This window comes from Tasmannia lanceolata, unplaced genomic scaffold, assembly GCF_043159265.1.
Source record: "Tasmannia lanceolata isolate RefF3 unplaced genomic scaffold, GAP_Taslan_0.1 ptg000018l, whole genome shotgun sequence".
In the NCBI taxonomy this organism is placed as follows: Eukaryota; Viridiplantae; Streptophyta; class Magnoliopsida; order Canellales; family Winteraceae; genus Tasmannia; species Tasmannia lanceolata.
The window spans coordinates 12,370,847-12,398,809 of record NW_027518695.1 but is presented as its reverse complement, the minus strand read 5'-3'; the positions used below and the strand labels follow the sequence as shown (position 1 = coordinate 12,398,809).

The following is a 27,963-nucleotide window of genomic DNA, read 5'->3' as shown; positions in this document are numbered from 1 at the left end:
CTGAAAGAGGAAAGAATGAATAACTTTCATTATTCATCAACTGAAATCGTCCTGCTTTTACATTTAGGTTCCATGAACAGATGGAACCTTTAAGGATTTTGCACAGCTTGAGAATCAACATCTTATTACATAAGTTACATGTGAGAGGTTGAACGTTCGTTCAACCAACGAATGATGAATGGGCTCGAGATGAGAAGGAGATCTTCTGAGTCAATCTGTGTAGTCCAATTCATAGTTGGTAAGGCCAGGTTTGATTAGAACGCTACAACTCTACCATTTCCAAGTGAATGTGTGTTCCCTTTAGCTTGTAGTTCCAGAACCAGCTTCCTCTATCCATCATCTCACTCTTTATTGGGTCTAACTTAGCTGATAAACCTGAATTGCAGATGGAAATCACAAAGGAATTCATAAGAATTGCAGATGCATTAATCATTGACTCGCCTGGCTTGACTCGGTTTTACGTTAGCTGAGTTCCTGTCGAGCCCGAGTTTTTAAACACTGATTTGATGTAAATTTAAAAATTCAGTAAATGAAGCAAGGTATATGCCACACAGTTAAAGGAATTCTAGCTTTAAGAACCTGAATTTCCTGTAGTAATTTGTAGCCTGTGACCACTTGGAACTTCAAATACATGATTTCCCTGAATATGAAAATAGAAAAGGTCTCAGAATTCCATCAAGGAAAAGAGATCAAAGAAATTCTATAGCTCCGGCATGTAATTTTTACCTGAAAAGTTACATCTGTTGCCTCAAACTCAGCATTTCCGTGCAATATGACCTTTAATGTCTCAAATCGCTTAACATCATTCTTCCAATACACATTCTCAGCAGACTTCCAGTCAATTCCTTTATTCAAGACCGTGACATTCTTTAACTTACATCTCGCACACCTTGCACAATAAGCAATGTAATTCATCAGTTTCAAATGGAATGTTTTGGAAAGTTACTCTTTATGTGAACAAATCCAATATATACCTATTGCCATACTGTAGTATTGGTTCATTTTCATGAATCCTAGTCGAGCCCAATACATTTTCAGCAACAATGATTAGGCTTCCATCGAGCTGAAGTGGAAATATAAAATCGGTCCATGTTATGCGTTGAATGAATGTATCATTAAACAGAAAATCGGAAAAAAATTCAGGCGATGACTACCTGAACATTCCTCCAAAAGAATTCTGCCACATCTATCTGTAGCTCAGAGCCTTCAGAAATAGAACCTCGGTAGAACTGCAACATTTAATACAGCTAAGGAATAGTTTATATTAACGCACACCATATGTTGCTTGATCTTTAAAAGAAGAATATACTTTAACAGTACACAAGTCTTAGGACTTCCTTTCCCTCTTTTCCCTTTTCCCTTATTGGCTAGTAAGCTTTTAGTAGGAGTAAAAGAAAAGTGTAAAAGAAATGTACAAGAGTCTTAGGAGTTCCTTTTCTTATTCTTCCAAGATGTTGGAACATGCAAAAGAAATGTTGAAAATAAAAACTGAAAAAACTTCCAAGGGAGTATCTTTGTTATGTTCCATATTTTTTTGTAAGCAGTACATATAAACTGTAAAGAAACTCATGACGGATAAGGTTATACCTTTCTTATTGTTTTTATAATGTAATTAATGACAGAGGCCAAGAATGTTCAAGTCACAAAATTAATAGATCCTCTTTCAAAGAGGATAGTTTGCTCTCAAAATGTTAGTTTGTGTTTCGTCCAACACATAAATTTGTTATGAACAAATTTCTAGCATGCACAATGGGGCATTCTGTTATGGTCTCAAAGTTTAAGAGTTTGCGTAATTTAAGTTTAATTCCACTTATCCACAGCATCCAAGTTGAAGAAACGCACTCCATATTCGAGCAACATGCAAAAAATGATTACATTGCCCCTAAAGTCTGAGAGCATATCTGCTGAAGCAATTTCTTTTGGCATGTTCCGAAATGATACTTCCCACATGCCTGAAAAGCTTCTCCTAGGATGTTTTCCCTAAACCATATCAAGGATGAACCTTAAGGCTTGTGGGGTCATTAAAAGAGAAATAGTTGAAAAGGATGGATTTAGTCCATCTTTTACTAATGCTATGGCATCAAATGCTAACTTAGCCTTGAAAAATCTTTCTTGTTCATTGAGATCTCTGAGATCGGTAGGAAGAAAAATTAAAGAACATTCTAAAGCTCAATTTGGAAAGGTCGGATTTAGTCCATCCTTTACTAGTGGCTAGTGCTATGGAGTTAAATGCTAACTTAACCTTGAAACATCTTTCTTGTTCACTGAGGTCTCAGAGATCTCTACGAAGAAAAAACTAAAAACCATTCTAAAGTTCAATGTTATTCCAGAAATCATTCAACCTTGAAAGCAACATCCTTGTCTACTAAAGTCGCTACAATCTCCAAGAACCAAAGAGCAATGAAGAACAAGCTAATTCAGCTCAATATGGTTTCTTCATATATCACTCAACAAGAAGATTCAGTTGCTTACAGTATTGAAAGAAGAGTGTCGGGAGTTAAACCTTTGAAATAAGCACATTGAAAGTCCATTTTTAAAAGGCCAAGAAAAAATGAGACATTTGTTCAAAACATTCAATACCCATATCAGAAATTCCAAAATAAATCTACATCATCAATGACAACCATGGATTGAAATTTCGGTTTCGGACCCTACCGAAAGTCATTTCGGACGAAATGACCAAATTTTGGCTGAAATAAAACCCGAAATCCGAAATTTTTAAATTTTGGTCCAAACCGAAATCTGAAATTTTGGATTTCAGCCGAAATTTAAAACCTTGATGACAACAAATCAACTTTTAAGGGAAATTTGGATCTATCTTCCTAGGATAAGAATTTTCTAGGTCATCGCAGTTCAGACTCCAAGACCAACTCTAGTGCAATCCCTGGCCAAGTGATGAAGTACAACCTCATATTGAAGTTGAGGATGAAGTGGAGTACCATGAGCAACAGTTAGAACACCCTAAGGTCATTAAAACCTGCATAAGAAGAGGAAAAGATAGGACTCTTCGTGACACAGGACTAGAGCCACAGCCAATGTTTGAAATTTCGGTTTCGGTATCGGTTTTGGCCTCAGCTGAAATCGAATTTTTGGCCAAAATGCCGAAATTCCGATGAAAAAAAGAGAAATTTCCGATTTTTTAGCCGAAATTTGAAAATCCGGGAAAAAACTAAAAAACAGATTTCGCCGAAATTTCAGCCGAATTTCGGGACCGACACAATTTCAGCCAAATTTTAGGACCGACACCAAATCAGGGTACTTTCGGTGTCGGTCCCGGCCTAAATCCGAAATTTCGGATTTCGACCGAAATTTTATACCATGGCTACTACAACTACCCAAAGCTGCTTGCCTTATTAAGCTGCTCCTACCATCACTTACTTTGAGATTATCTCCATTTTATATTTATATTTCCAAGCATTAGATATTTTAGGGAAAGAATAAAAAATATATTTGAGGGAAATATTTTTGACTAATTGGTTCAAGAAAGACTTGGGTCCATGTGTAAGATGAGTAGATCATATATAAACGATATAATATAGCTGTTTTTGTAAATGATAAATAGAAACCCTAAATTGCAACCATACCTTTTGTCTGGAGACCTCCCAAAGTGGACCCAAAGCAGGATGGAGAAGAATGAGCAATGGTGGTCCAGTTTGAAAATATTTTTTGTTGTCTTGAATCTAACAATTCAACGGAGAAAAATATCATATAGTTGTACAGCCCGTATAAAACATCTATACACTACCATTATTTGCTCAATCTCTTTGGAAAATAAAATATACCATCAATCAGATGTCATATAACAAAGTGTCCCTATCTATTTCAAACCATTCATGTGTCCCTATCTGTTTCAAACCTGAATGATTGACAAAGTCACATAACAGAAGGTAGGGACAAGCCCAACAAGAATTACTCTATACATGTACAGATTCAAAGTTTTGAACAATAACAGAGAATAACTAAGCATATAAAACTCCAGAAAAACAATTTATGGCATATGTTGTATCGTTTGTAAACCCCCGTCTGTTCAGTAAATTGACATAAACTCATCGTTCCATTTTAGCAGGAATGAAAGCTAAAATTTCATCCTCCATACATGACTAGTTTCAAGGTGTGTTCACATTTAGGATTAAGAAATGCTATGGATGATTACCTACTTCCATAATTTAGATTCTTATGAAAAAGGGTCATACTGCAATGATTAGTCTACCCATCAAGTCATTCCAAGTTCTTAGTTTAATGCAAAATAGTGTACGTGAAGGCTACATATTTGAAAAATATTGAGCCAAGTTTCAAGCATAATTACGAAATGCTTTTGAAAAGAATACAGAGATTCCAAAAAGTTCTACAGAGGCATATGTATCGGATGAAACTCATAAGGGTACAGTATATGATGCAGCTCGTGAGAACCTACAGCCTCCTCAAACACAAGCCCGGCATCCTTGAAGACTAAAGCAGACATAAGGAAAAAGGGATAGACTAAAGGCTGGCTCCTTACCAACCTCACCATGCATAGTGCCAGTGGTCCATTCGAAAACTCTGGGTTTCAGGTTGCTTTTATCCTACTGCAATTAAGAACAGATTTGATAGTTTAGTGTTGTGGGAAGTGTTTTTGTCTAAAAACCAGTAGGAATCGTAATTGAATGCCAGGCTTTGGTATTTATATTGCTGCTCTAGTAATCACATTAGATGGTACTTTAGTAATCACATTGCTGCTCACAAGTTCCGTCCAGTTAGAAGTTACTGTATGACAGTGTTCTAAAAGGCGGCCTGGGCGGCCGCCTAGGCGCTGGGCGCAGAAAAAACGCACCGCCCAGGCCCTGGGCGTTTAAAAAAGCGGTTTCATCGCCTGAGCGTTAAAAGAGCAGATGATGCTTTAGAACCACGGAGGAGTAGAAGAGTTGGTGGTAGTTCTTCTTCTTCCTCTCGTACCATTCCCAAGAATGTAAGAGAACTTGATGAAGATAATTTTCAATTGGATGATGAGACAGAGGATGAGGGGGTGGATGAGGAGATTGTGTTTGAAGACTCAGATGAAGATAGAGTCTTGGTCTTGGAGGGAGAGGACAATAATTGGTGAAGACTGAAGAAGTGCTTGGATTGTAATCTTTTTTTTGTCATGGATTTGTGTTGTATTGTTAAATACGTAAATTATTAAGTACTTTATGCTTAATTTCTTATTATGTTTTTGACTTTTTGTTATTATTTAATGTTTAGTGTTTATGCATAAAATGGTTTGGATTGTTATGTATTCAAGTATTTATATTTATATAAAAAAATGCAAGATATTATGAAAATATATTAATATCTAAAAAATAAATAAATAACGCCTAAAAACGCCTGGGCATTGGGAGGTCAGTCAGCTGCCCAGCTCCGCCCAGCACTTTTTAGAACACTGCTGTATGAACATCCCTAGATAAATTTCATTAACATATTTGTCATCATATTTTCGGTCTGCCCCTACCTCTTTTTACTCCATCAACTTAGCACGAGTCACTTCTTCTCACTGAATCATCCAAAGGCCTGCGTTGGATATGCCCAAACCATCTTAAGTGGTGATCTCTCATCTTCTCCTCAATTGGTGTCACCCCAACGTTTTTACGGATGTCTTCATTTTTAATTCTATCTAACCTTGTGTGGCCGCACATCCATCTAAGCACTCGCATCTCCACTACACTCATCTTATGCACATGCTGCTTCTTGGTGGCCCAACATTTTGAGCCGTACAGCATGGCTAGCCTCACAGCTGTCTTATAAAACTTTCCCTTCAACTTGGTAGGTATTTTACAGCCCAACACAAGTTGGCTTCACAGCTGTCTCATAATAGTTCATCTAAATTTGAATATAAATGCAGTATTGAAATAGAGATTGTTAACTTACCAACTTCTCCAAAAGCTTAAGCTATTGGAGAAAGGCGTTATTTATCTTTTATACTTAAACACTCCCCAGCACGTGTGGCCCACTTGGCAAACACGTGGCACAGATGTGGTCCCACTTTGGGCCGACCATCGCATGTGGATTTTTGCTATCCGGGAGGTTTCAACTCGAGACTTTTGGCTCTGATACCATGTTAACTTACCAACTTCTCCAAAAGCTTAAGCTATTGGAGAAAGGCGTTATTTATCTTTCATACTTTAACAGAGATAAAGTAGAACACAGAGACAAATAAACTGGAATGGATGATACAACATAAAAACAATCTCTCATACTTCATGTCATGGGATTTAGCACACAACTCAACAATGTGACTCAGCAACAATCTGTCAGGGATGAACCCAGGCTCCTTCGTATGTATAAGAATTAGGTTACAAAGTAAATTCAATCAATCTGGGATTGATGCGGTGTGGGGAAAAGACTAGCTGAGCAATGCGCTACCTGTAAGTCCAAACCCTTGGTCAATATCTGAGTAGATCACTCCAGTCCTGGAGTACTTCAGGATTGAAGGAGCGTAAGCTTAGGATTCTAGTTGAAAGCTGTTCTGAAATTTCAAGATCATAATGAAGAAGTTAGTGGCACAAACAGTCCCTTGCACAAGATTCATTTTGCATTTTTCCCAAATCAAAATATCATCTGTCTCCATCTTTTCTTTCCATCCCAAACCAAAATATCTAAAAAAAAATTGTCAACAACTTCACAACTATAAATCGTCAAGACCCTTTCCTTGTTGAGGCATAATGTCCATTTATCATCTGTCTCCATTTTTTGTTTTCATCCCAAACCAAAATATTCAAAAAAAAAAAAAAATGTCACCAACCTCACAACTATGAACCACAAAGACCTTGTCCTTGTTGAGGTATTATTTCCTTTTCCTATCAAGATTGTAATAGAAATTTTCAGTTAAAAGATAGCTTAACGTTGTTTGAAAGTTTGTAATCCTGAATCCCTTGTTTCTCCGGAGGGAGAAAATGCTTTGTATATGCAATCAGGAATGGCCAACATTGAACAGATTGGTTCTGGTGATCTACATATCCGAATAGTAACTCCAGTTAGTCATAACTAATGCCTGTCACTTTAGCTTAAAAGAACAACCACATTCTTGTTATTCCCACTATATTAGGCAAGGAAGCATAAGATTCGATGCATACACGGGTCTCAACATGAATTGACATATCAGATACGTGCATAATATGAATACAAAAAGGAGTATGAGATCTCAAAGGAAGCTAAAGCTTAGAATATATCGAGCAAATGTTTGGAGACTTGAATTCCCCCACATCACGTGAAATACTCTCCAAATTCAATCCCTTGGGAAATCTAAACGGATTAGATCCCAATGTCAAACCAGCAATGCTTCATCTGTACTTGATTAACAGGATAAAACGCAGGCACCTTGACAGAGAGTAGCAAGTACAGAATATTAATGAAAACAAGATATAGTCTTGATGCCATTTACTCAACATAATGTGCAATAAAAACTTCAATCTTAACACTTCATGGTAGTAAATTAGAGATACATACCTTGGGAATTTTTATATCACAATGTGAAAGTAGATCAGAGGCATTCCGTATAATATCCAGTAATGAACCATCTGGGGTCTGTACATCAAGTCAAAGCTTAGCATGTTAACACAGGGTTGATGATAAGTCGATAACAAGTTATTATACTACACAAAGATAACTCCAAGGAAATTTCACATACACATTAAGGAACTCTGACCACTAAAAATTTTATGAGACTCTTGGGACTCTGAACGCTAAAATTTTTACGTGACTCTTGGAAGTTGCAAGTCAATTTTGATATGCATCTGTAAATTGGGTGGAACAGGAAAAATCCTCAGCCTAAGGAGGCTCATAATTCATGTGGGCCCAGAGATGTCAAAACTAAGAAAATGGGAAATGAATGCCTTGGAATTCAGTATAGCATAGTTCTAGGATGTCACTAGCAGTCTAGGACCATTACACGTTGACAAGTGAATCTAGAGTTCCAAAATCTAAGACATGAAACCAAAATACAATTTATCTACTTTCCTTTTCCCAATGTGAGAATACCACTTCATATTTAAAGGAAAAGATATATGGCTGACTAAAAACCATGGAAAGTGAAAAATAATGAAAAAACTTGAACAAGAAAAAGAATACATAAAAAACATAAACACATACTTCTCAAGATGGTGAATGTAAGTCTATCAGATTGTCAGAAATAATGGTGAATCCTCTCTTCCCACATACCCTTAAAACTTTCGATCCAATCTCTTAATTCGTTAACATCTTCATCAAGGTATTTATTGTATCCCTTGTATGCAAAAGGCGCTTTCACTCCACCCTCATCTATTATCAGCTGGAAGATGATTATAAAATATGAAATATGATGTTGCTCTCGCAAATCTCTCATTCGCTTCTTAAGAAGTTTATTATTATTATTATTGTTTAGAAGTTTTCTGGTGGTCACGGGTAAGGTTGCTCCATTGTGACCTGGTGGTCATGGGTTCAAGTCATGGAAACAGCCTCTCTGCAAAGCAGGGGTAAGGCTGTGTACATCTAGACTCGTGCACTGGGCCGCCCTTTTTTTTTGTTAAGCAGTTTTCCATGTATAATGGGCTCCATTGAACCCAGTTTCGTTGGTTCCACCTCCTTTTGTCTCTGTTACTTCAGTTGCTGCCTCTGTGTGCCATATATCCCTCTCCAGAAGTGTCGAGACTGTGCACCCTCTGCTCACGAAAGCTGGTAAACTGACGAACAGGTGTAGCTGCTACCCTTGTGCTATGGGGATTCCACAATGAGATGGAAGATTATTATAACATATGAAATGTGATATTTCTCTTGAAAATATCTTAAGTTCTTAAGAAAGGGTTGGTTAAGATTTCGCTGTTTAGCAATTTTTTTTGTAAAGAAAGGTTGCCATTGGGGCCACTGTCATTGGCTCCACTTCTGTTTCTATTGCTTTTGTTGATGCTTCCTCCTCCCACTCCTACCTCTTGCTGATGAAACAAAAGCCCACCTCCTAAGCTGATGGGCCACCTCTAGACCGAGAGTTGGTCATCGTTTCTTTAGCACTGCATTGCGCTCTCTCATAGCAGGAATTAACTCAGCTCTCTGCTCCTGCTACCTCACTCAGATCACATCCTCGAGTTTGTCTTTTTCTCTATTTATAACTACTTTGTCTCCTTTTGCTTCCTCCAAGTGTATAAGCATGAGAAGTATGACCTATTGACGTACAAACACAACGATATTTGAGACACAACTACAAACATGATGGATCAGACTACAAGTTGACCCTGACTCTACAAACTATGAAGAATTCAAATAAAATATCACATAAAAAATCAAAATAGGCAGCTTGGTAGTGCAAAATCAAAAAGCTTGTTGTAACTCTAAGACCAGTTTAAGTCAACACCAAAGAATCTCCAGAACCTAAGAAATAGCAATTTCTGCAAATTATAAAGTATTCAAATAATAAATCACATATAGAATGACAACAAATTATCACGAAAGAATGAAACACATAATGTTATTTGAATGAATCACAGGGCAGAGATTTCTTCACTATAAAATAAATTGATGCATGTCATTGATACTAAACACAGTGGATATAAATGATACAATTTATTGTGTTAAAGGACCCATTCAAAAAAAAATTTATTGTGTTACTTAATCATACAATTGAATGACTACAGGCTCAATGCGTATTTCACCAAAAGAAAGCTAGAAGATATGTCACACGAATGCTACAACATACAAAATTAACGACAAGAACTGCACAAACCTGGTGCAAAGATTTGTCCATATGTTTTCTTTTCCTTTTAGCAGACGAAGTAACCTTTTTCCTTTCATTATACACAATGAATGAGTCCAAGCCATCTGTAAATACATCAGCATGAGTGGTTTCCGTCAATACAACTGAAACTTAGATAATTCGCATACAATGCCAACTTGTCATCTAAAGGAAGAATTAACATACCTTCTATACCCTTATAACACCTAGATGAGTATGAATTTAAAAAGTGATCAGCAATGTTTTGCATTGTACATTCCAATCTGCCACCAGGGACACTGCCACATGAGAGATAATAGGTTATTATGAGCCAAACATAAATGGGGCTATCAGTTCTATATTGTGATATTTTCATTTATCGACAGCAGAATGCCGATATTATGCTCCAAGAAAGGATAGACATAATTAATGTAACATACTATACCACAGAAAAAAATTATGCAATGTGTTCTACCAAATATAATTAGAAGTAGAGGGTTTGTACCAAAGAAGGAAACAACATCAACCAGGTCCGGGAGAACAAAGACAATCATAGGCATTCAACTAATGGAAAACTATAAAGAAACCAAGTGGTATATAGTAATATAGAATTTATTAGGATGTAAATGTGCCAAGTCTCATACACACGATAAGTTTTAAGTAAAAAGTAGTGGATCAACTAGAAGATCTTCAAGACTGAACAATTTATTTCCACATTCCATTTTTCAGCCACATAACCTATTTTATCGATACATTGTAAAGATTCAGGAAGGATGTAGCAACCCATTCATCATCCAGAAATGATAAAAAAATGCCATCCTCAAATGGTAGAACAATGATTCGCCAAATATTCTATAATGTAGCACTTTTTAAGGTCTGATGCGGGCTCAGATTATGGGGATGTTTTTAGTGTGGGTTTTAAGCGAGGGGGTGATAAAGGTTTTGAAGTGGGGAATTTGGAAAACGACAAAATTTTGGGTTCTATATGGTGCACTGGTTGATCCCCTCTCCTTCGTCCACCCATGCCCAGAAAACAAAGCTGAACCTTGTTCTTGGTGAGGTGCCTTCAAGGCCTGATCACTTTCGAAATCACTACAAACTGTATTAGGTTTTGGTACATGAGTTGTTCATTTGAGAACCGTTTTTTGTGATATTCAGCTCTGACTTTTGTTTCTCTTACAGTTCATTAGTAATCCATTTGTGCTCCATTTACATACTTGCTTGTTCTTGTTTTGGTCTGGAATTGAATTGTGACAATAGTCTACCATTTGCATATTGGAGTTTGGTGTTTTCAAATCTAGGGTAACTATGGTGTTATCAGAGATTTGTTCCTTCCATCCAATGAGAAACTTCAATGTCGTAAACCGATCACAAGTACAACAAAAGAAGGAATAAAATCAACCCTGGTTTAGAGCTCCAACAGAGATAGAAGAAGAAATCCTTATGACTACTAGAATAGTTGTACTGCTATAAGAGAAAATATCCACGAATCAAACAAGATGCCAGATAAAAATATTTGAAGAATAAAAAGGATGAAGAAACATGAAAGAAATTGTGAGATGGAGGAAACTAAGGGACGATTTGAAATTGGTCTCCCTCGCCCCCTCCCCTCTCCCCCCTCCCTCTCTCCCATGATTTTCAATTATATGATGAACTTCCACTTAGTCACAATTATGTCACCCGTTGTGACACATTACAAAGAAACCCGAAATACCCTTATGTCGAAAGAGACATGCTAACTGAAGTTGCCCACAATAAAATACCATTAATAAGATGAACAGATGAAATGGAGTTCAAGTCTTTAATAGACATACAGAATAATGGTACGCACTACTGGATGAACCAATATGGGGTCTGGTTCTCATTATAGACATTCCTTTTGTAATTGCCAATGTTTAGTTAAACTTTGATGTATGTTGAATGGGATATGCTATATAAGACATGACTACATGTCACTAAGACCGATAAAGACAAGCATCAGTATAACGATTAGTCATTGCAAGTCATTGCCGGTCAAAAAAAAAATTCACTTCATACGAAAATGGAAATTGGCAAATTGCAATTAAGAGGGAAAATTCATATAAGTATGAAAAGAAAATGACGACAATAACAAACCACACAGAGAAACAAATCCCAAAAGTCACAACTCAAGAAGCAAAAGTTGACAATAATAAATTATAGATTTCATAAGTAACAATCGCAGCAACGGAATTCAGCCTTCTCCACAAAAAGGTGCGAGTTTCATTAGATCGCATGTTTGATGCACATAACATGGGATATCTCTTCAAAAGTGGTTCCTTTTAACATTTTCTCCCTTATTGAAATCTACAATCAACTACAACCCACATGTACATTTTGAATAGAATTAAGATGATTATCATTTAACAGTAGGACGAAATCAAAGTTCAAACTAATAATGAAAATGGAAACTATAATGAAACATCATAAGAGAAAGAATTTACCTGCGCTGGATTCCAAGATCATCAACATAAATAATAGGCTTCTTCAAATTTAGTACCATCCCAGGTAAGCAAGTGGAATTTTTTATGGATCCAATTTTCTCAGCAGAAGGTAAATCAACATATAGGATGTTTGTATTCGCAGGGAATTCTGCCTGCAAACTTAAACACAACGAACAAGGTTTACATGGAACTTTAAGAATCTCATTCTAACAGAAATATAACAGAAAACAGATTTGTAAGAAGGCCAGGATGCATTGAGAAAATGGAGACATGATAACAGGGACGGATAAGAACAGTAGCTACACAAAACAAAGAAAATTTAACCATGAGAGTACGGCAAGGAAGACATGACACGTTAGCCACTGGATACTAATAATTTACACTAACAATAATTCGCCAAAGAGACCAGGAAATTCTTAAAGCTTTTGGTGTCTGTTGTTTAATCACATCTAGGGAGAAGTTAATGAAATGAAGAGTCATTTAGCTAAAATTCTGGAGTATATTGTAGTAATTTGGGGTGGCATCAAGTGCCTGCCATTAAGTTTCTTTTTGGTTTTTCGAGAATGTTGTGTGATTGAGACGTTGTATCAGTTTTATATATATCCTGTTCTCTTGGTTTTGAAATTATATTGATCTTGTACAAAAAAGGAAATAAAAACAGAAAATTAGTACAAAATCACCTTCAATCCAACCTTGGAGCACCCAACATCCACCAAGATATTTTATATCATAACAGCAGTTCTAAATTCTATATGGACAGTACAAGCTTCTCTAACAGGAGCCGCATAAGGTAATACAACATTGTCAATTAGATCAATGCTTACAACCCGAGTCCACTAAGCTATGCTCACCAGCATCATCACAAGAAACTTTATTACCATGAATTGAGCTTGAGCCATCCACTGGGAGGTATTTTCCATTGAGCATCCTTCTAGAGATTTCTATTTCCACTTCACATAAGGTTTCCTATGATTAAGGAATCCATGGCATGAGATATGATGTTTCACTTGTAGACCTAATATAGTCCTCAACTAATAATGATGATTGGGCATGTCATTATTTTATAGCTGACACATGTTTTTATGTTATGAGATAGGGTTCCTTTTCTCAGTCACTTGGATAGAGACCGTAAGCAGACAAGTGGGTGTGTAGGTATATATACTGAACAGGATTTGTGTTCACAGAACATCCAGTGGAATGATCATTATTAAATGGTATGGGTTGTTTTATTTACATGACACAGTTAATCCCTAAACCTGAGGGGTTCACATTATCTTGTGTGTTGTCAGGGTAACTGTCATATTACCAAAACATGATTACAAATCTAGCATAAAGTGCCAGAGAACTAAATATGTACAAGAGACTCCAAAATTGACAAGTGTATCTATGATACCTAAATACTTGCCCAACATATATTGTTCGACATGATATGATATCGATACTCATACCAGATACTTCATGGATACTTCTGTTGGTCAAAATAAGTGTCATGTTTCCAACATATTTCCTCTCTTCTAATTAGTTATCATGCCCTTTCCTTCTTAGAGTTGCATATTTGCAATTATAATTGAGTCATATTGATCCTATATTTAATTTATTATGAATTTCATTTTCAAGTTAAATCTAGTAAAGTTTTATTGTTTACAGATACATGTCTTGTGTTTTATACTTTTATCTCATTGTATATGATACCCATATCCATATTTGTGTCCTACAATTTGGAAAATACTGAATTGTATCTCCATTCTTTTATCTGCATCCATATTTGTATGAGTATCCGTATATGGGTATCATAGTAGTGTTCCGGCCTTTGAGTTGCCTCGCGATGTATATGGGTGAAGGAAACTCATCAAAACTTTAAAAAAACAAAATCTTTATGTTAACTTACCAACTTCTCCAAAAGCTTAAGCTGTTGGAGAAGGGCGTTATTTATCTTTTATACTTTAACACTCCCCTGCACGTGTGGCCCACTTGGCAAACACGTGGCACATGTGGTCCTACTTTGGGCCGACCATCGCATGTGGATTTTTGCTATCCGGGAGGTTTGAACTCGAGGCCTTTGGCTCTAATACCATGTTAACTTACCAACTTCTCCAAAAGCTTAAGCTGTTGGAGAAAGGCGTTATTTATCTTTTATACTTTAACACTTTAAAATCTCTAAAGTACCTTCTCAAAAGCCAAGGAGGATGGGATTCTTCATTAAGGTATCTTACGGCGTTGAGGGAGTTGGCTTCCCACAAATTGCTTCCCAAACCTTGCTATCTACATAATATCACACCATGTTAAACTAGCCTCGGTCTTACCCGTGTGACTCACCCCACAAGGGCTTGCAAAATCCAAGACAACCTTATCATTAGGTTCGTGACAGGTCCTACACCAGATTTGCGGTTTTCTACATTGTCAATAATTGATAATTATGTTGCTCCCATCAAGGTTGAGTTCAAGCCACCATTAAGAGAGAGAGAGAGAGGAGGGATAGGGCTACCCAAATATCTTGACGTTTAAAAGAGAGGTTGTAACCCATGCAAATTGAGAAAATACAGGTTGTAACCCATGCAAATTGAGATCCAATAGCTAATAATTTCTTGAAGGAGATTTAGGAGCTCTTTCCAAGCCATCGGCCATTATGTTGTTAATTATCTTGCCCAAGCTATTTTTGTTTCCTTTGAAACACAACGATTTCTTACTTTCGACATATGCCATAAAGTTGACAGGAAAAGGATCTTCCATAGGCACAAAAGCCTCTTATTAGTTATTACCAATCGGTCTACACCACCAAGGCCAAAATTCGCTAAATTTAAAGAAAGTACTAAGACTTGGAGAGACCTTGAATAAACCAAAGAATTTTTCTTTTACGAAACTAGTTGCTAGTAAGAATTTTTCAATGCATTTCCAACCAAGAGAATTCAGGATATTGGGAAACCTAAGCTCCGAAGGCAGTAGGACTTAACCGAATACTAACCATTTTGCTCGGGGAACCAGATATTCCATCATTGAAACACTTCTTTGGAAGAACAAATAACTCAAACAATTAGATAGAGGCAAGACTCATTGAGGCTCTCATAGATAAACCCTCCCTTAATATAGGAGAGAGCCTTACACCAGTTAACAAGCTAGAAATAGTTGTATGATCCATTTACAACACTAAGATTAATGCTCGCTTTAAAAGTTTTGAGATCTTTTTTCCAAGAATGCCCATATAGAGGAACCATTTGCATCCCAATCTAATGCTCAAACCAGGCTTCTGATATATGGAGAAATTATTCTAGCCCATAATTCATCATTGTCATAAAAATTCTCCACCGCCATTTGGCTAGAAGGAAATCATTTTGCTTTCTGATACACTCGATACCCCAAAAAGGATATCCATTTATAACACATGGTTTTGTACGCACCATCTTCATGTTGGCTTCATGCAGAGTTGCATATTGCAAAGACTCGGCCCCACACGGGCCTAGAAAGTTAATAACCTTAATTAAATCTGGACCGTAGATCCCTAGACCAAAAATCACAGTGTATTTTCGTTTTTTTTAGTATAACCAATTTTTGGGGCATCAGATCTTGTCCGTTAGACATGATTTTGGTCCCAGTAGATAGGTATTTCGAATACCTATCCAACGGACCCAAGATTTAGCGATTCGGACGTGATTTGAGTAAGTTATGACCTTTTTCAATTAGGGTTAGGCATAGTTACGAGTTTTGTCTTATTAGGCAATTTTTTAGGAGTGCCAATATTAAAATTTAGTATTTTTCTTTTTAATTACGTTAAGTAATAAGATAAAATGTAAAGAGACCTAGAGAGCCTAGGAAACTTACTAACTATTAGTAGTTGATTAGGAAACAACTCTAAACAAAAAGGAAAGCTAGGATTTATAAAAGACCCTTCATGTGGTTCTCCCCTCTCACGCACACCCAAACCGTAGAGAGAGAGTGAGAAAAGAGGGAAAGAGAAAAAAGAGAAGAAGAGATCCTTGAGGGCTTTTCAAACACTTTGATCCATGTAAGTTTTTGTGATTTTAATGATCTAGGGTTTGTTTCCTTTTAAAGATTAAAACCTAATGAGAAATGATCTTAAAGATTGATAGAGATAAATGAAACCTTAATCCCTTTCTTTCGAATAAACCATAGAAATAACTATTTTCTTTCGAATCTAAATCTAGAATACGATATATGTTACGAACGTAATTTTTCCTTTCGAATTGAAATTCCTAGATGATCTTTATAGTAAAGATGATGGTTTTCTTTTTTATAATTTATTGAGTGATGTGTAATATGGATAATATCATTTTTTTTTAAACCAGCCCATGTGTGTGGAATCTAAAAGCCCTAAGTGGCTGACTTTTTGCATGTTTATACTAGTATCAATTTTATATCTTCCTTACAAAAAAAAAATCAAATTTATATGTTTATGATAAGTACTATCAAAGACCTTAATTTTTTTCAAGAAATTCCTCACGTATGCTTACTATATATATATATATATATATATATATATATATGTTTATGATAAGTACTATCAAAGACCTTAATTTTTTTCAAGAAATTCCTCACGTATATATATATATATATATATATATATATATATATATATATATATATATATATATATATATATATATATATATATCCTTAGATAGACAACCATATGTGTAAAACTTATGGGAAATATCAATTGTTTTGATAAAATATCCCACATGTGTAACTTTTTCCAATGCTTTAAATATGTGGTTTAAAAAAAAACAGCCATCACGGGTAAACATTGTAAAAATCAGCCCTCAAAGAAAATAATTAAAGAGTTAAAACAGCCCATAAACTATTGATATCACCCAAAGGTAATTATGAACAAAGATAATTAAGAATAATAAAAGGATATGGTCCCACATAAGCCTCAGGGGTGTGTGTGTGTCACTTGAAAATATGGATTGAGGAAACTTAGAATTTGGTATATCATTGTGTTTCAGATTCGGTAGCAATCCCTACTCAGACATAGAGGATTCTTACTCTTTCACATCACAAATAACTAAGGTAGGTGACGGTGCCCTAAACTTGTACTCTTAAGCAATGATTGATTTATATGCATGCAATGAAAATTCTTAGTAGACATAGAATTGTTTATGCTAATGATGTAGTTAAGATGATTGTTTCTTATTAATATGCATCTCGCTCTTGTGTTTGGTTATATTAGTAGCATGCAGCAAATATTGGAAAATGATGCTATGCCAGTAGCTTAAAAAAAGATGAATGTTAAGATTCCTTATTAAAGGAAAAAGAAAAATGTGGGAAGCAAGAAATTTGCTAAAAATATCTTTAAGATATTGAAAAAAAAAAAGAATACGGATGATATGCCAGAAAAACTGGTAAAAAACAAAGGTATTGGGAAAATAATTTAGTGGATTGGGCGGAGGTATGAGTCGTCCAGGAATAATGAAATTCCGAGCCGGCCTTGGGTTTTAGCGCACCCCTTGGCGGTAAATGCATCATCTTAGACAATGATGTCAGGAGGCGGAGTGGCTATTAAGCACGTCGTAAAAAATCCCTCATGCCCACTACCTGTAGACGAAGGTAGTGGAACGTATTGAGGGCGGGACAACAAGCTAAGGGAGCTTGATTGTCTTGGGTGAGTCGTCTCATGCATTAATAATGATAATAATAAAAATAAAAATTTCTCACTTGTAAAACGTTGTCGTGTTGCTAGAATAGTAGTTTTAAATTGATTTATGCCATAGCAAGTCCCCTATTACCGTTCATGATTTCTTTAGAAATAAATTATGTTACATGTTCACCTATAGAATTAAGTTGTATGCCTTTAAATTCAAGAGTTGTTTAATTGTATTTGTTTAGGTACCGAATGAATCTACATAGTTCTTTGAACTAACACCAAAAATCCCCACAGGTTTTGCTACAATTGATGACATTGAGACAAATGCTAATGAAGAAATCGAAAATAAAAAGGGGAGTGCAAGAGCGAGGATAGAGTAATTGGTGTGGCCGTTTGGCCTTCGCGGCTATTCATCTTATTCTCAGTTTGTTTCTGTCTTTGGTAATTATGTCAAATACTCTATAGTAAGCTTTTAAATGAATTTTCAAATTTGTAAAAAAAAAAAAAAAAAATTCTTATCTTTTGTTAACAGTCCGAGTTTAGACTTCTCTGAAAATCCGGGTCGTTACACATATCTTCAAATGATACGATGTTATCTACCCATTTTGCCATGAAGGATTCATCTAATCTCCTTGCCTCTCACCTAACTGGCTTGTCCAATAACAAGGCAATCTTTGAACAGCTACACCACAGGTTCTTCTATTCCTCATTATTCTTGTGGCTATATTTTGGATGAGATATGAATTTTCCATAGGCTCCATGATTCAATCGCTGAGCCCATTCCTTAGCACCGTCCTTGCCCTTTAAAATTATCGCCATTCCACCTTGCTCTTTGCTAACTTTAGACAATGTAGCTCAAAATAGGTATGTCAAATCAAAACTTCAGGAATCTGCTTACCGTAATCGATTCTTTCATCTACCTTGAATAAACACATTGATATACAACACTAGTGCACATAGGCCCCAGATAAATACAAGTATACTATTGAGTGACACCAACAATTTTCACTCAAACGTGCCATCCCCCCAATGCAAAAAATTACTTTGGCGCATTATGTGAGAAGATTCGAAGCATTTACAAGTCGATATGACAAACTAAATGTTATGACGGATGTGGTAAGACCGTAAGACTAAGAATGCAGTATCAATGAAGCCACCCATTATTTTCATTAAACTAAAGTATTAACGATGTGTCAATACTATTCAAATGTTCTACCTCCTAATTTGACAAACATATCATATGCCTGGTTGGAGAAATAGAACAGATTACAGGTAACAAACTACGGTGGAAAAAACAATGAAACAACCCATTGCTTCCATAAATCCAAACAATGAATGATGCTTTCACACTCACTAAGAGTAGTTTTCGATCATATGTAACAACCAAATCACATACCTGTCAGGAGAAATGGCTGCATTGGTGATACCCAACTTTCCGAATTCCGTGTATTCAATACATGTGAGGCCATATGCCCACTGCCCATCGAGATTCTTTTTCTCAATGAGAACATTAATTCCCTCAGTAGCTCCAACTTCTCGCTTGCAGGATGCAAAACCCAATTTCTGCAAAATGTGGAAAATATTAGATAGATATGAAAATATTAGACAAGAACAGCAAAAAAAACTTATATAAGGAGCAATTCTAGCAGTTGTAACCAGCATAAAAAAAAAGGAGCAACACTAGCAGTCGTAACCAGCATCCAAATGAACAAGTTCAATAATTATGGTCTATATAAAAGTACTGCTAGCAACAATTGCAAGCCTCAAAGAGACCTAATGAATATGGTTTTAAATTTCCACGAAACGACCGAAATGTTTCCATTTCCATCCCCACCGAAACAAAATCTACATGATTTCCTTTTACGTCATTATTTTTCCGAAATTTTGACCGAAATTAGACCGAAATGATCGGAATGACAAAAAATGGAAAGATATTATTTGCATTTCATTTCATTTCATTAACGTAAAGAACGATATTTGGTAGGCAACATCATTGAACCGCACAACCAAGTAATCGAATCTTATGCATCGGATGTCATATCGGCATGGGATCAGTAATACCTCATAACTCTATGTGGTGCAGACATAGAGTTAGGGTCCTTAGAGGGGAGACTGGCCATTGTACTTTCTTATACTTTCCTCTTAAAACCCAACCAAAACATCAGCCATAGAAGAGAATATCACCAACAGAAATCTTCAATCATCGAATCCAGTCCCAATAACTGATAACTGCTTCTTTATTCCACACGAATACAATGCACCAGCAGATATAAGGGAAGGTAGGGAAATCCAACCACCCTCCCCTTTCTCAGCCCCATACGAGGACACTTTTTCCATTGTAATTCACATTTGAGTTAAGCTTTGAAATTCCCTTACCCCTTGTGCGGGTGGTCTTCTGTTCCTTTGCACAGAAGGGATTTGGGGGCCACCTCAATTTTACAAACTCTAAATCAAATCTATAACTTGTTCTTCATTTACTTTCACATCAACTCCCAGAAGAAAACTCATTAATGCCTTGATATACTCCTTAATGCCTTCCATTTCCTCAATAGCAAGACTGGAAAAACCCCTAGTTCTGCCAATTTTCAAGTGGTTGATGCACAATGTTATAAAATTATTGACAGTTAAGACTTTCATGAAGTAATTGCTAATGGTGAAGCAGCAGAAAATGTTCGAGAAAAGAATGAACATCATAATTACCAGACATTTGTATTTTTTTTTACATAACCAACCAAAGTATGTCATACCTTTCCATGGTGGAGACCTATTCCAGCCAATGCCAAAAGCGTCAAATCTGTAGCAGCCACAACATTGCTGCAGTCACCGTATCAAGCAAAAGTTACTTGACTCCATTAAAGTCTGTTGAGCCATAAAAAGTTGATTATCATGTTCAAACAAAGAGGAGTTCCAAAGAAAAGGGTGCCCTTACAAAAAGGGGATGAAAGGGCGCCCCCATTGGTTGTAAATCACCAAAGTGCTTTTATTGTTGTTTGACTTTTCAGCCCATTTAATGCACTTCGATGATTTGCAACCAATGGGGGCACCCTTTCATCCCTTTTTTGCAAGGGCACCCTTCATTTTAGATAAACTCCTCCCAAACAAATTAACCAAAAATTTAACCTGATTTGGCGTACAGTTGCACCTTTTCTGCCATGATCATAAAACCATTGGAAAATGCCTTGGTCATATGCAAGTTTCCATATAACACCATGACCACCAGGTTTGCAAACTAGAGTGAGTGGCTTGCTAATAAGCCATTGACCATCTTCTGCACCAATAGCTGGCACTAGAGGCTGGAATCATACAAAAGTACTGAATTACTAAGAGCGCTGTTTTTAGCATGGCGAAAAAATGAGTTCATATTTCACATATGAGCAAAAGAAAAAGCTAATAGGTCTACACATGAAACCTGCTCAAAAAGTTGAAAACTCGACCGGCCTCTTGAAAACCATCTGAGACTATCACAGAGTTCCATGATGCGCTCATGATTGTTCTTTGCTGAACTTGTCATGATAGCAACGGGGGTGATGCATTGCTTCCCATAGAGCTTATAATAGAGGAACTCTCTGGCCTGGCAATTATATAAAGATCAATAAGTGCCTTTCAAAAAGTACAGGTCAAATCCATAGCAGCAACAAAATGTTTATTGGGTTTACTCAAGCAGAAAAAAAAAGCTAAAAAATATTTCCCAGACATTCAGAGCTTAGGGATGTACTTTAGTTGCAATGAAATAAGAAAGTAGTGAAGCAATGCAATTCACACTACATTAAATCATGAGAAGGATCCGAGCCCATCAAATATTCTTCTACATGAAAGGATCCGAGTGCATCCAAATAGCCCAGAAATGATATCCCAAATGGCCTAAGCCCCTATAGCCTCGGCCCGTATCCAAATGACAGCCATCAAAAGGCAAACCTATTGATTCTCAACAGAATATGGAGGTACTAATAGAGGAACGGATCGATCTGGTCCTCGGAAATAATGAATTGGTCCTAAATGTATCAACATTTGTTCCCTGTTCTATTTCTATGAGTGGTTTGGGGATTTGGTCTGCTGAATTGCTCGAAAACTTGTGATTCCATCGAGAAGTACTATAGTTGCAATGAAATAAGAAAGTAGTGAGGCAATGCAAGTCACACCACATTAGTAACTGTTGGACTCGATATTTTACAAAGAGGGCATAATAGTTGTTAACTTACCAACTTCTCCAATAGCTTATGCTGTTAGAGAAAGGCGTTATTGATCTTTTATACTTTAACACTCCCCCGCACGTGTGGCCCACTTGGCAAACACGTGGCACATGTGGTCCCACTTTGGGCCAACCATCGCATGTGGATTTTTGCTATCCGGGAGGTTTGAACTCGAGACCTTTGGCTCTGATACCATGTTAACTTACCAACTTCTCCAATAGCTTATGCTGTTAGAGAAAGGCATTATTTATCTTTTATACTTTAACAATAGTAAAATCTCTTATTAAAATAAGAAGAGAGAGAAAAGGAGTGGTTACGCATCATGTTATTCCTTAAAGTAAAAAAGGATAAACATAAAAGTTAAAATAAAAAATGAGCCCACGACTAAGGGAAAAGAAATCCCTAAATTTTAGGGAGCAAAATAATTCTCGCAAAAGGAAGAGATGAGTGATCCGCTTTTCAAAAAAAGAAGGGAGTTACGTAACTCCCCACAAAAGAGGAAGTGGAGATCGTGAAGTTGAGAGATAAGTGAGGTGGCAGTTGCCTAACCACTTCAAAAGAATTCCATAAATAGAGGGAAGATCATTCGGCAAATGATCGGATCTTCGGGGGAGAAAAGGCTACGTGAAAGGAGAAACAAAAGAAAGAGAAGGAGAAAGGTGAGAAAATATTTGGCTAACAGTTTCTTTTTCTTTCTTTCTTTCTTTCTTTCTTTTGCAAATTTTCTTCGGGGAAGAAGACCTTTCTCTTTCATGAAGAAAGTTTGAAAAGATGAAGAAAGTCCCCAAGACTAATAAAAATCAAATCTTTCTGGAGGATAATTAATTAAAAGTTGTATTTAGATAGGGAACCTCTTGATGGATAATCTGAGGTATTTTCTTTCTTCAAGAAATGTAATTAACGGCCAATAAAGCCGGAAGTGTACGATCCCTACCAAAATCAATAAAACCTCTTCTCATGAGAGGGAAATTTGATCTCAATGCATTTCATGTGTATGATTATCTTTTTCATGCATGTGAAATTTGTTGCAAACAGTAACTAATTTGTGGTTTAGGGGACTGCCACTATTACTTCTTTACTTGGTTTTAGATATTTTGTTACAACATCAATGAATCAGTATAACCCATGCACATAACAAGGATGTAAAACATGAAAAGCAAACATCAATGAATCAGTATAACCCATGTTCCATACCAAGGATGCAAAACATGAAAACCAAATTATCCAAGACAGTAGAAATAATACTCGAATTCTAATAGTGACATGTCTACTCACAAGCACCAAAGCCTGATATAATTTCTAAGCATGCTTGCTAGTCTTGAAATATTTTCCATGGAAGAAACCTTAATTATGTTTCCCATCTCATAGTCCTATCATTCTAGAAAGGCGACTTTAGTCTAATATGAATTCATTTGCAGTGCTAGTCAAATGCCTTCCTCCATAAAAGAGGGTATAGTAAACAATATTACAATACAAATGATGCAGAATGCCAATATCAATGTTTATGAAAATTCACAAACTCACCCAAGAAAAATTGGGTTGAATTGAATGATTCAATGATTAACCAGGTGTTTTTTATTGACTTGGGCGATTTGATTGTGTTTTTAATTGACTTCATAAAAAAAATAGGTTGGTTAGGGCAGGCCAATGATGGTCCGGCATGTTTTTAAACAGTGGCAACTATTTATGTACCATGAGATGGAAGCCACCTTTAATACTCAAATGAAGCAAATAAGAAAGGCATAAAAGCAGAAATATCACTAAAGAAAAAACTGATGCCACTTAAAAGTTAGCTGGAAAGACAATAACATGTGATACATGGTATGCACAGATTTGCAAACACTCATGAAATAGACATCTGAAACATATAAACATTTCAGGAGCAAAAAATATATAAACCGGACTTCGCCTTCAGTAACAGCATTTGCATTATTTGAAGCTTATAATATCACAAGGTTTCAAAAAAATTTAACAAAAAGAATTTAAAATACCTGAAGATCTCGTATAAGCCCTTCCAATAAAGTCCTTCCACAATAAGGAAGCATTGCAGCAGGAAGACATTCACCCGTGTCAGGGTCAACCAAACCAAGCCTGTCCCCAGAGCCACCCAAAGGATAAATTTCACCCAGTTTTTCAAGGCCCTGGAAATGAAGAAATCTGGATTATGTTTTCAGCATAATTTCTGATAAACCTTGATATATATAAAGTTAGGGATTTTCTAGGGACCATCACAGAAAGGCATTTCGCAGATGGCTGTTGCATGTGAGAGCAGCCACCTCAGATGAATTAAATGAATAAGACAAAATCTGCTGAAAAGTGAGCCTATGTGGCTGCTCTCACATGAAACAGCCAGCAGCGAAATGCCTTTCTGCAATGGTCCCTAGCAAATCCCATAAAGTTAACACATGGCCTTTTCAACTCCTCCGCACTTGAGAACACCCAGCTTCGTACTCGAAGAAAGGAAGTTGAAAGCTAACCTCAATTCCCCATAAGGCTGCTTGAGATGCATATTCACTATTTTCAGAAAGATCAAGCCCCCTAGGAACATGAATTTCTTTAAATTGGCATTTCATCGACTCATCCAGATCAACAGACCAGTCCATGCTCAGGCTTTCTGCTTTTGATGTTGAAAGGAGCTCTAATACCACTATCTGATATCTGCTTTAAATATCTACAGCAAGTTAACCAAATAGTCCTGACTTCAAGTAGCTGAAATCGTTAGTGTTGAAATGGTTCAAGGATTAGTTTGCAATGAGATTGATGAAAACAATGGAATGTATATCTCATCGATATCTCTGGATAAAAGCCTCAACATGTAACATTTTCTCATTGCTTAAACAAGACAATGCTAACTTGACCCGGAGTTTAAAACAATAAATTTCACCCTATTCAAACCTATGATTCATGGCGGAAAGGGGCACTCACCATGAGCTTCATCAATATCATAGTCACAATTATCTCCCATATTTTGCAATTTAGCGACAAAATATCAAAAATTTGCCAAGATCTGAAAAAACGCCGAGATATCTTCATTTTTTTTTTTATCGCAACAATATCCCGATAAATTCTCAATATAATTGTTTGCACTAATTTTGTTCTTAAATTTAATATTTTTATATATTTTATTTTTCCAACTTTTTGCCGATATAAACCCAAACAATACCCCAAGATAAACCCTTTCTCAAGAAATTCGCGAGAAAAATATTTGTGACTGCAATCAATACCCAAGATGTTGATGGACTGTTACAAAGCACAGAACTTTATGAAAAAAAATGCATTCCATTTGTTAGAGAAATATCAAGAATCTGTAAACGGACACAAGTTATCATGATAAACTCTAATTTAATATAATCTCGATGTCAATCATAACAAGGGAAAGTAGCTACAGGCTACAGCAGTACTAAGTACTTCTGTAAGCCCAATGTGTTGAGCTCTGTACAGCGAAAACTGTAAAACTCACAAGCCTGCACACACAAGAAAATACGAGTGTGAACACTTGATTACATCCTCTCGATGTTTATTCAAGAGCGTACGGGTAGTTACACCATTTATCGTCACAACTTATTGGTCGTTTACTCAAGAATGCACGAATTGCGCAAATGACATTAAATGCTATTCAAGGTATGAAACTACCAATTACTCCAAAAGCTTAAGTTGTTGGAGAAAGGCGTTTTTAATCTTTTATACTTTAACACTCACCCTCACGTGTGGCCCCTCTTTCTTGGGTTGGCCTGCACGTGGCACATGTGGGCCCTCTTTTGGGTTTGGCCATTGCATGTGGAATTTTGCTATCCGGGAGGTTTGAACTCAAGACCTTTACTCTAATACCATGTGAAACAACCAATTACTCCAAAAGCTTAAGCTGTTGGAGAAAGGCCTTTTTAATCTTTTATACTTTAACACAAGGATGTGGGGCCATTTACATCATGTATCATACGTGAATGATATTTTGAAGGAAATATAAGAAGGAAATGGAGGAGGAGGAGGAATGAAAAGCTTCTTCAAGTACAATAGAGTTCAGAAAAAGGCAAGTTGAAAGCTTTTTCGTGCATAAGCTTTCTCTCCAAAATCTCTCTCCGACTCTTCATATTTATCTATTACATTCTACAATTCATCGACCAAAAACCTTAGGACCCCATCTTCTCCATCTATAATTTAATACAAAACCTCTTTTTGAAACAATATCATCATATTATCGCGGTAAATGAAAATATCGGTATATTTTTTAAATTGTCGGGATTATTTCAGGATTTGTCGTTTTATTAAAATATCACAATAAAATCGCTATATTTTAAAAAATCAAAGATATTTGTGACATAGGTTGTGGGTCTGTCACCATCGCTCATCAACCCGTCTCCTCAAGCGGTGTGTGAGATGGAAATAACTCTTAACACAATGTACCATGTCAAAATGATACGGTATTAATACTCATAATGCATACTGCATGTACGCTTTTGTTGGTCATAAAAAGAATCATGTTTCAAATATGTCACACTCTATGAATCAACTATCATGCGATTTATTTTTTTTAATGGCAGAGGATTTCATTAAAAACCAAGAAAGACCAAGATGGTCAATACAAGCAACAAAAAAAGGAAAGAAACAAATAAATATAAGATGAACCCCAAAAAAGGAAAGACCGTGATGCATGCGATTTTTCCACTTTTACTAGGTAATGATATAGCAATTCGAACTTATAGATGTAGGCATCAAGCATAAGATACAATATAACAACAATAATATATATATTGGAGTATTAGGCAGACGAGAAAAACAGACAGCCATTGGTTTCAAGTATGTATTGAAATTGGAAGATACTATGACAAATGTTTAATGTTAGAAAAACTTGAAATTGATAAATATTTGGATAAATTAAGAAGAAAAATAAGGAAAACATAAATTAGATAAAGTAGGAAACTGGTTGACATATATTTGAATATTTGCAATGCTAAATTTAATGCTAGTGTTGAAGTATAAATGATTAAATTACACCAATTCTAGCAGCTTAAGCTTTTGGAGTAATTTGTTGTTTCACATGGTATCAGAGCCATTGCCACACGGCAAGTCCTGGGTTCAAAACCCAATAACTCCTTGATATTAAAAAATCACGTGCACGGGCGTGTTGAATTATAAATGATTAAATAACACTAACTATAATTAATAGCTTAAGCTTTTGGAGTAATTGGTTGTTTGACAATTAGATCCATGTTCACATTAATCAAGTAAGACTTAAAAAGTATAGAAATTCAAAATTAGCTTACCCAATAATACCCCCAATGCAATCATAAAACTTCTCAATCTCCCCCAATGTCTTAAAAAGCTTCTTCAAGGACACAACCATCTCTTCATTCCCAACTAAATCTCGCTTTTTCGCCCCATTACTTTCACTCACATCCCACTTCTCAATCATACCAATCAAAACAGAGAACGCGAGCTTAATCGAGCTTTGCTCGGACTCAAATTCAGGCCGGGCTGGATCATAGCACTCGAGGACGTGTTGTTGGCCGGCGGCGACTAGGCATTTGAGGAGAAAAAGATTGAAGTCTTCAAGATGAAGTGAGGACAAAACCCTAGAGAATCCTTTACGAGTGTGGAAGAATTTGATTACTCTGGAATCGGAATCGAGAATACGGATTTTGTCTTCTAAGTTTGGGGAATTGGAAAGGCGAGAACGGAGGAGGCGGAGACGGGCGATTTCTTTGTGGAAATCGGAGCTTGGAGTGGGGGCGTATTCGATTGGAGCTGTGGAAACTCGAGGGATTCTAAGAGGAAAAGAAGAAGAAAAGGAAGGAAGATGAAGGGAAAGAGAAGGAAAGGGAGGTTTTGGGAGGGGTCTTCTGATGGGGAAAGATAAGAAGGGGAGAGAGGGAGAAGAGGGGGAGATGAGGTCGGGGTGTAGGATAGGGAGGGTGCGCGCCATGCGTTAATTAGAGAGGAGTGCACGGACAGAAATGGCAAGGGGAAGAAGAACATACTACAGAGAGGGAGTTTTTTTTTTATCTTTTTTTAAATACATCGAGA

General features: G+C 36.4%; 1 protein-coding gene across 1 annotated transcript; it reads right to left on the bottom strand.

Annotated features, from left to right (window-relative positions):
* Positions 1 to 7: 7 nt before the first annotated feature.
* On the bottom strand, positions 8 to 27,963 carry UGP3 (UDP-glucose pyrophosphorylase 3). The gene is made up of 17 exons (XM_077359215.1): positions 27,204 to 27,963; positions 24,420 to 24,600; positions 23,934 to 24,083; positions 21,162 to 21,323; positions 20,873 to 21,045; positions 20,500 to 20,566; positions 19,149 to 19,315; positions 12,154 to 12,312; positions 9,899 to 9,990; positions 9,704 to 9,798; positions 7,459 to 7,536; positions 3,585 to 3,680; positions 1,155 to 1,229; positions 975 to 1,063; positions 727 to 889; positions 580 to 640; positions 8 to 375 (listed from the first exon to the last, which is right to left on the bottom strand). The coding sequence occupies exons 1-17, from the start codon at positions 27,860 to 27,862 to the stop codon at positions 263 to 265; spliced, it is 2,580 nt and encodes an 859-aa protein (XP_077215330.1). The 5' UTR covers positions 27,863 to 27,963; the 3' UTR covers positions 8 to 262.

Bases quoted from the DNA above. Each gene is read 5' to 3' on its own strand.
- UGP3 (XM_077359215.1), bottom strand. From the start codon at position 27,862: ATGGCGCGCACCCTCCCTATCCTACACCCCGACCTCATCTCCCCCTCT. The intron at 21,324-23,933 runs GTATTTTAAATT...TATAATTGCCAG, and splicing joins GGCTTATACGAGATCTTCAG to GCCAGAGAGTTCCTCTATTA. The intron at 1,064-1,154 runs GTAGTCATCGCC...TTTCCACTTCAG, and splicing joins TCTTTTGGAGGAATGTTCAG to CTCGATGGAAGCCTAATCAT.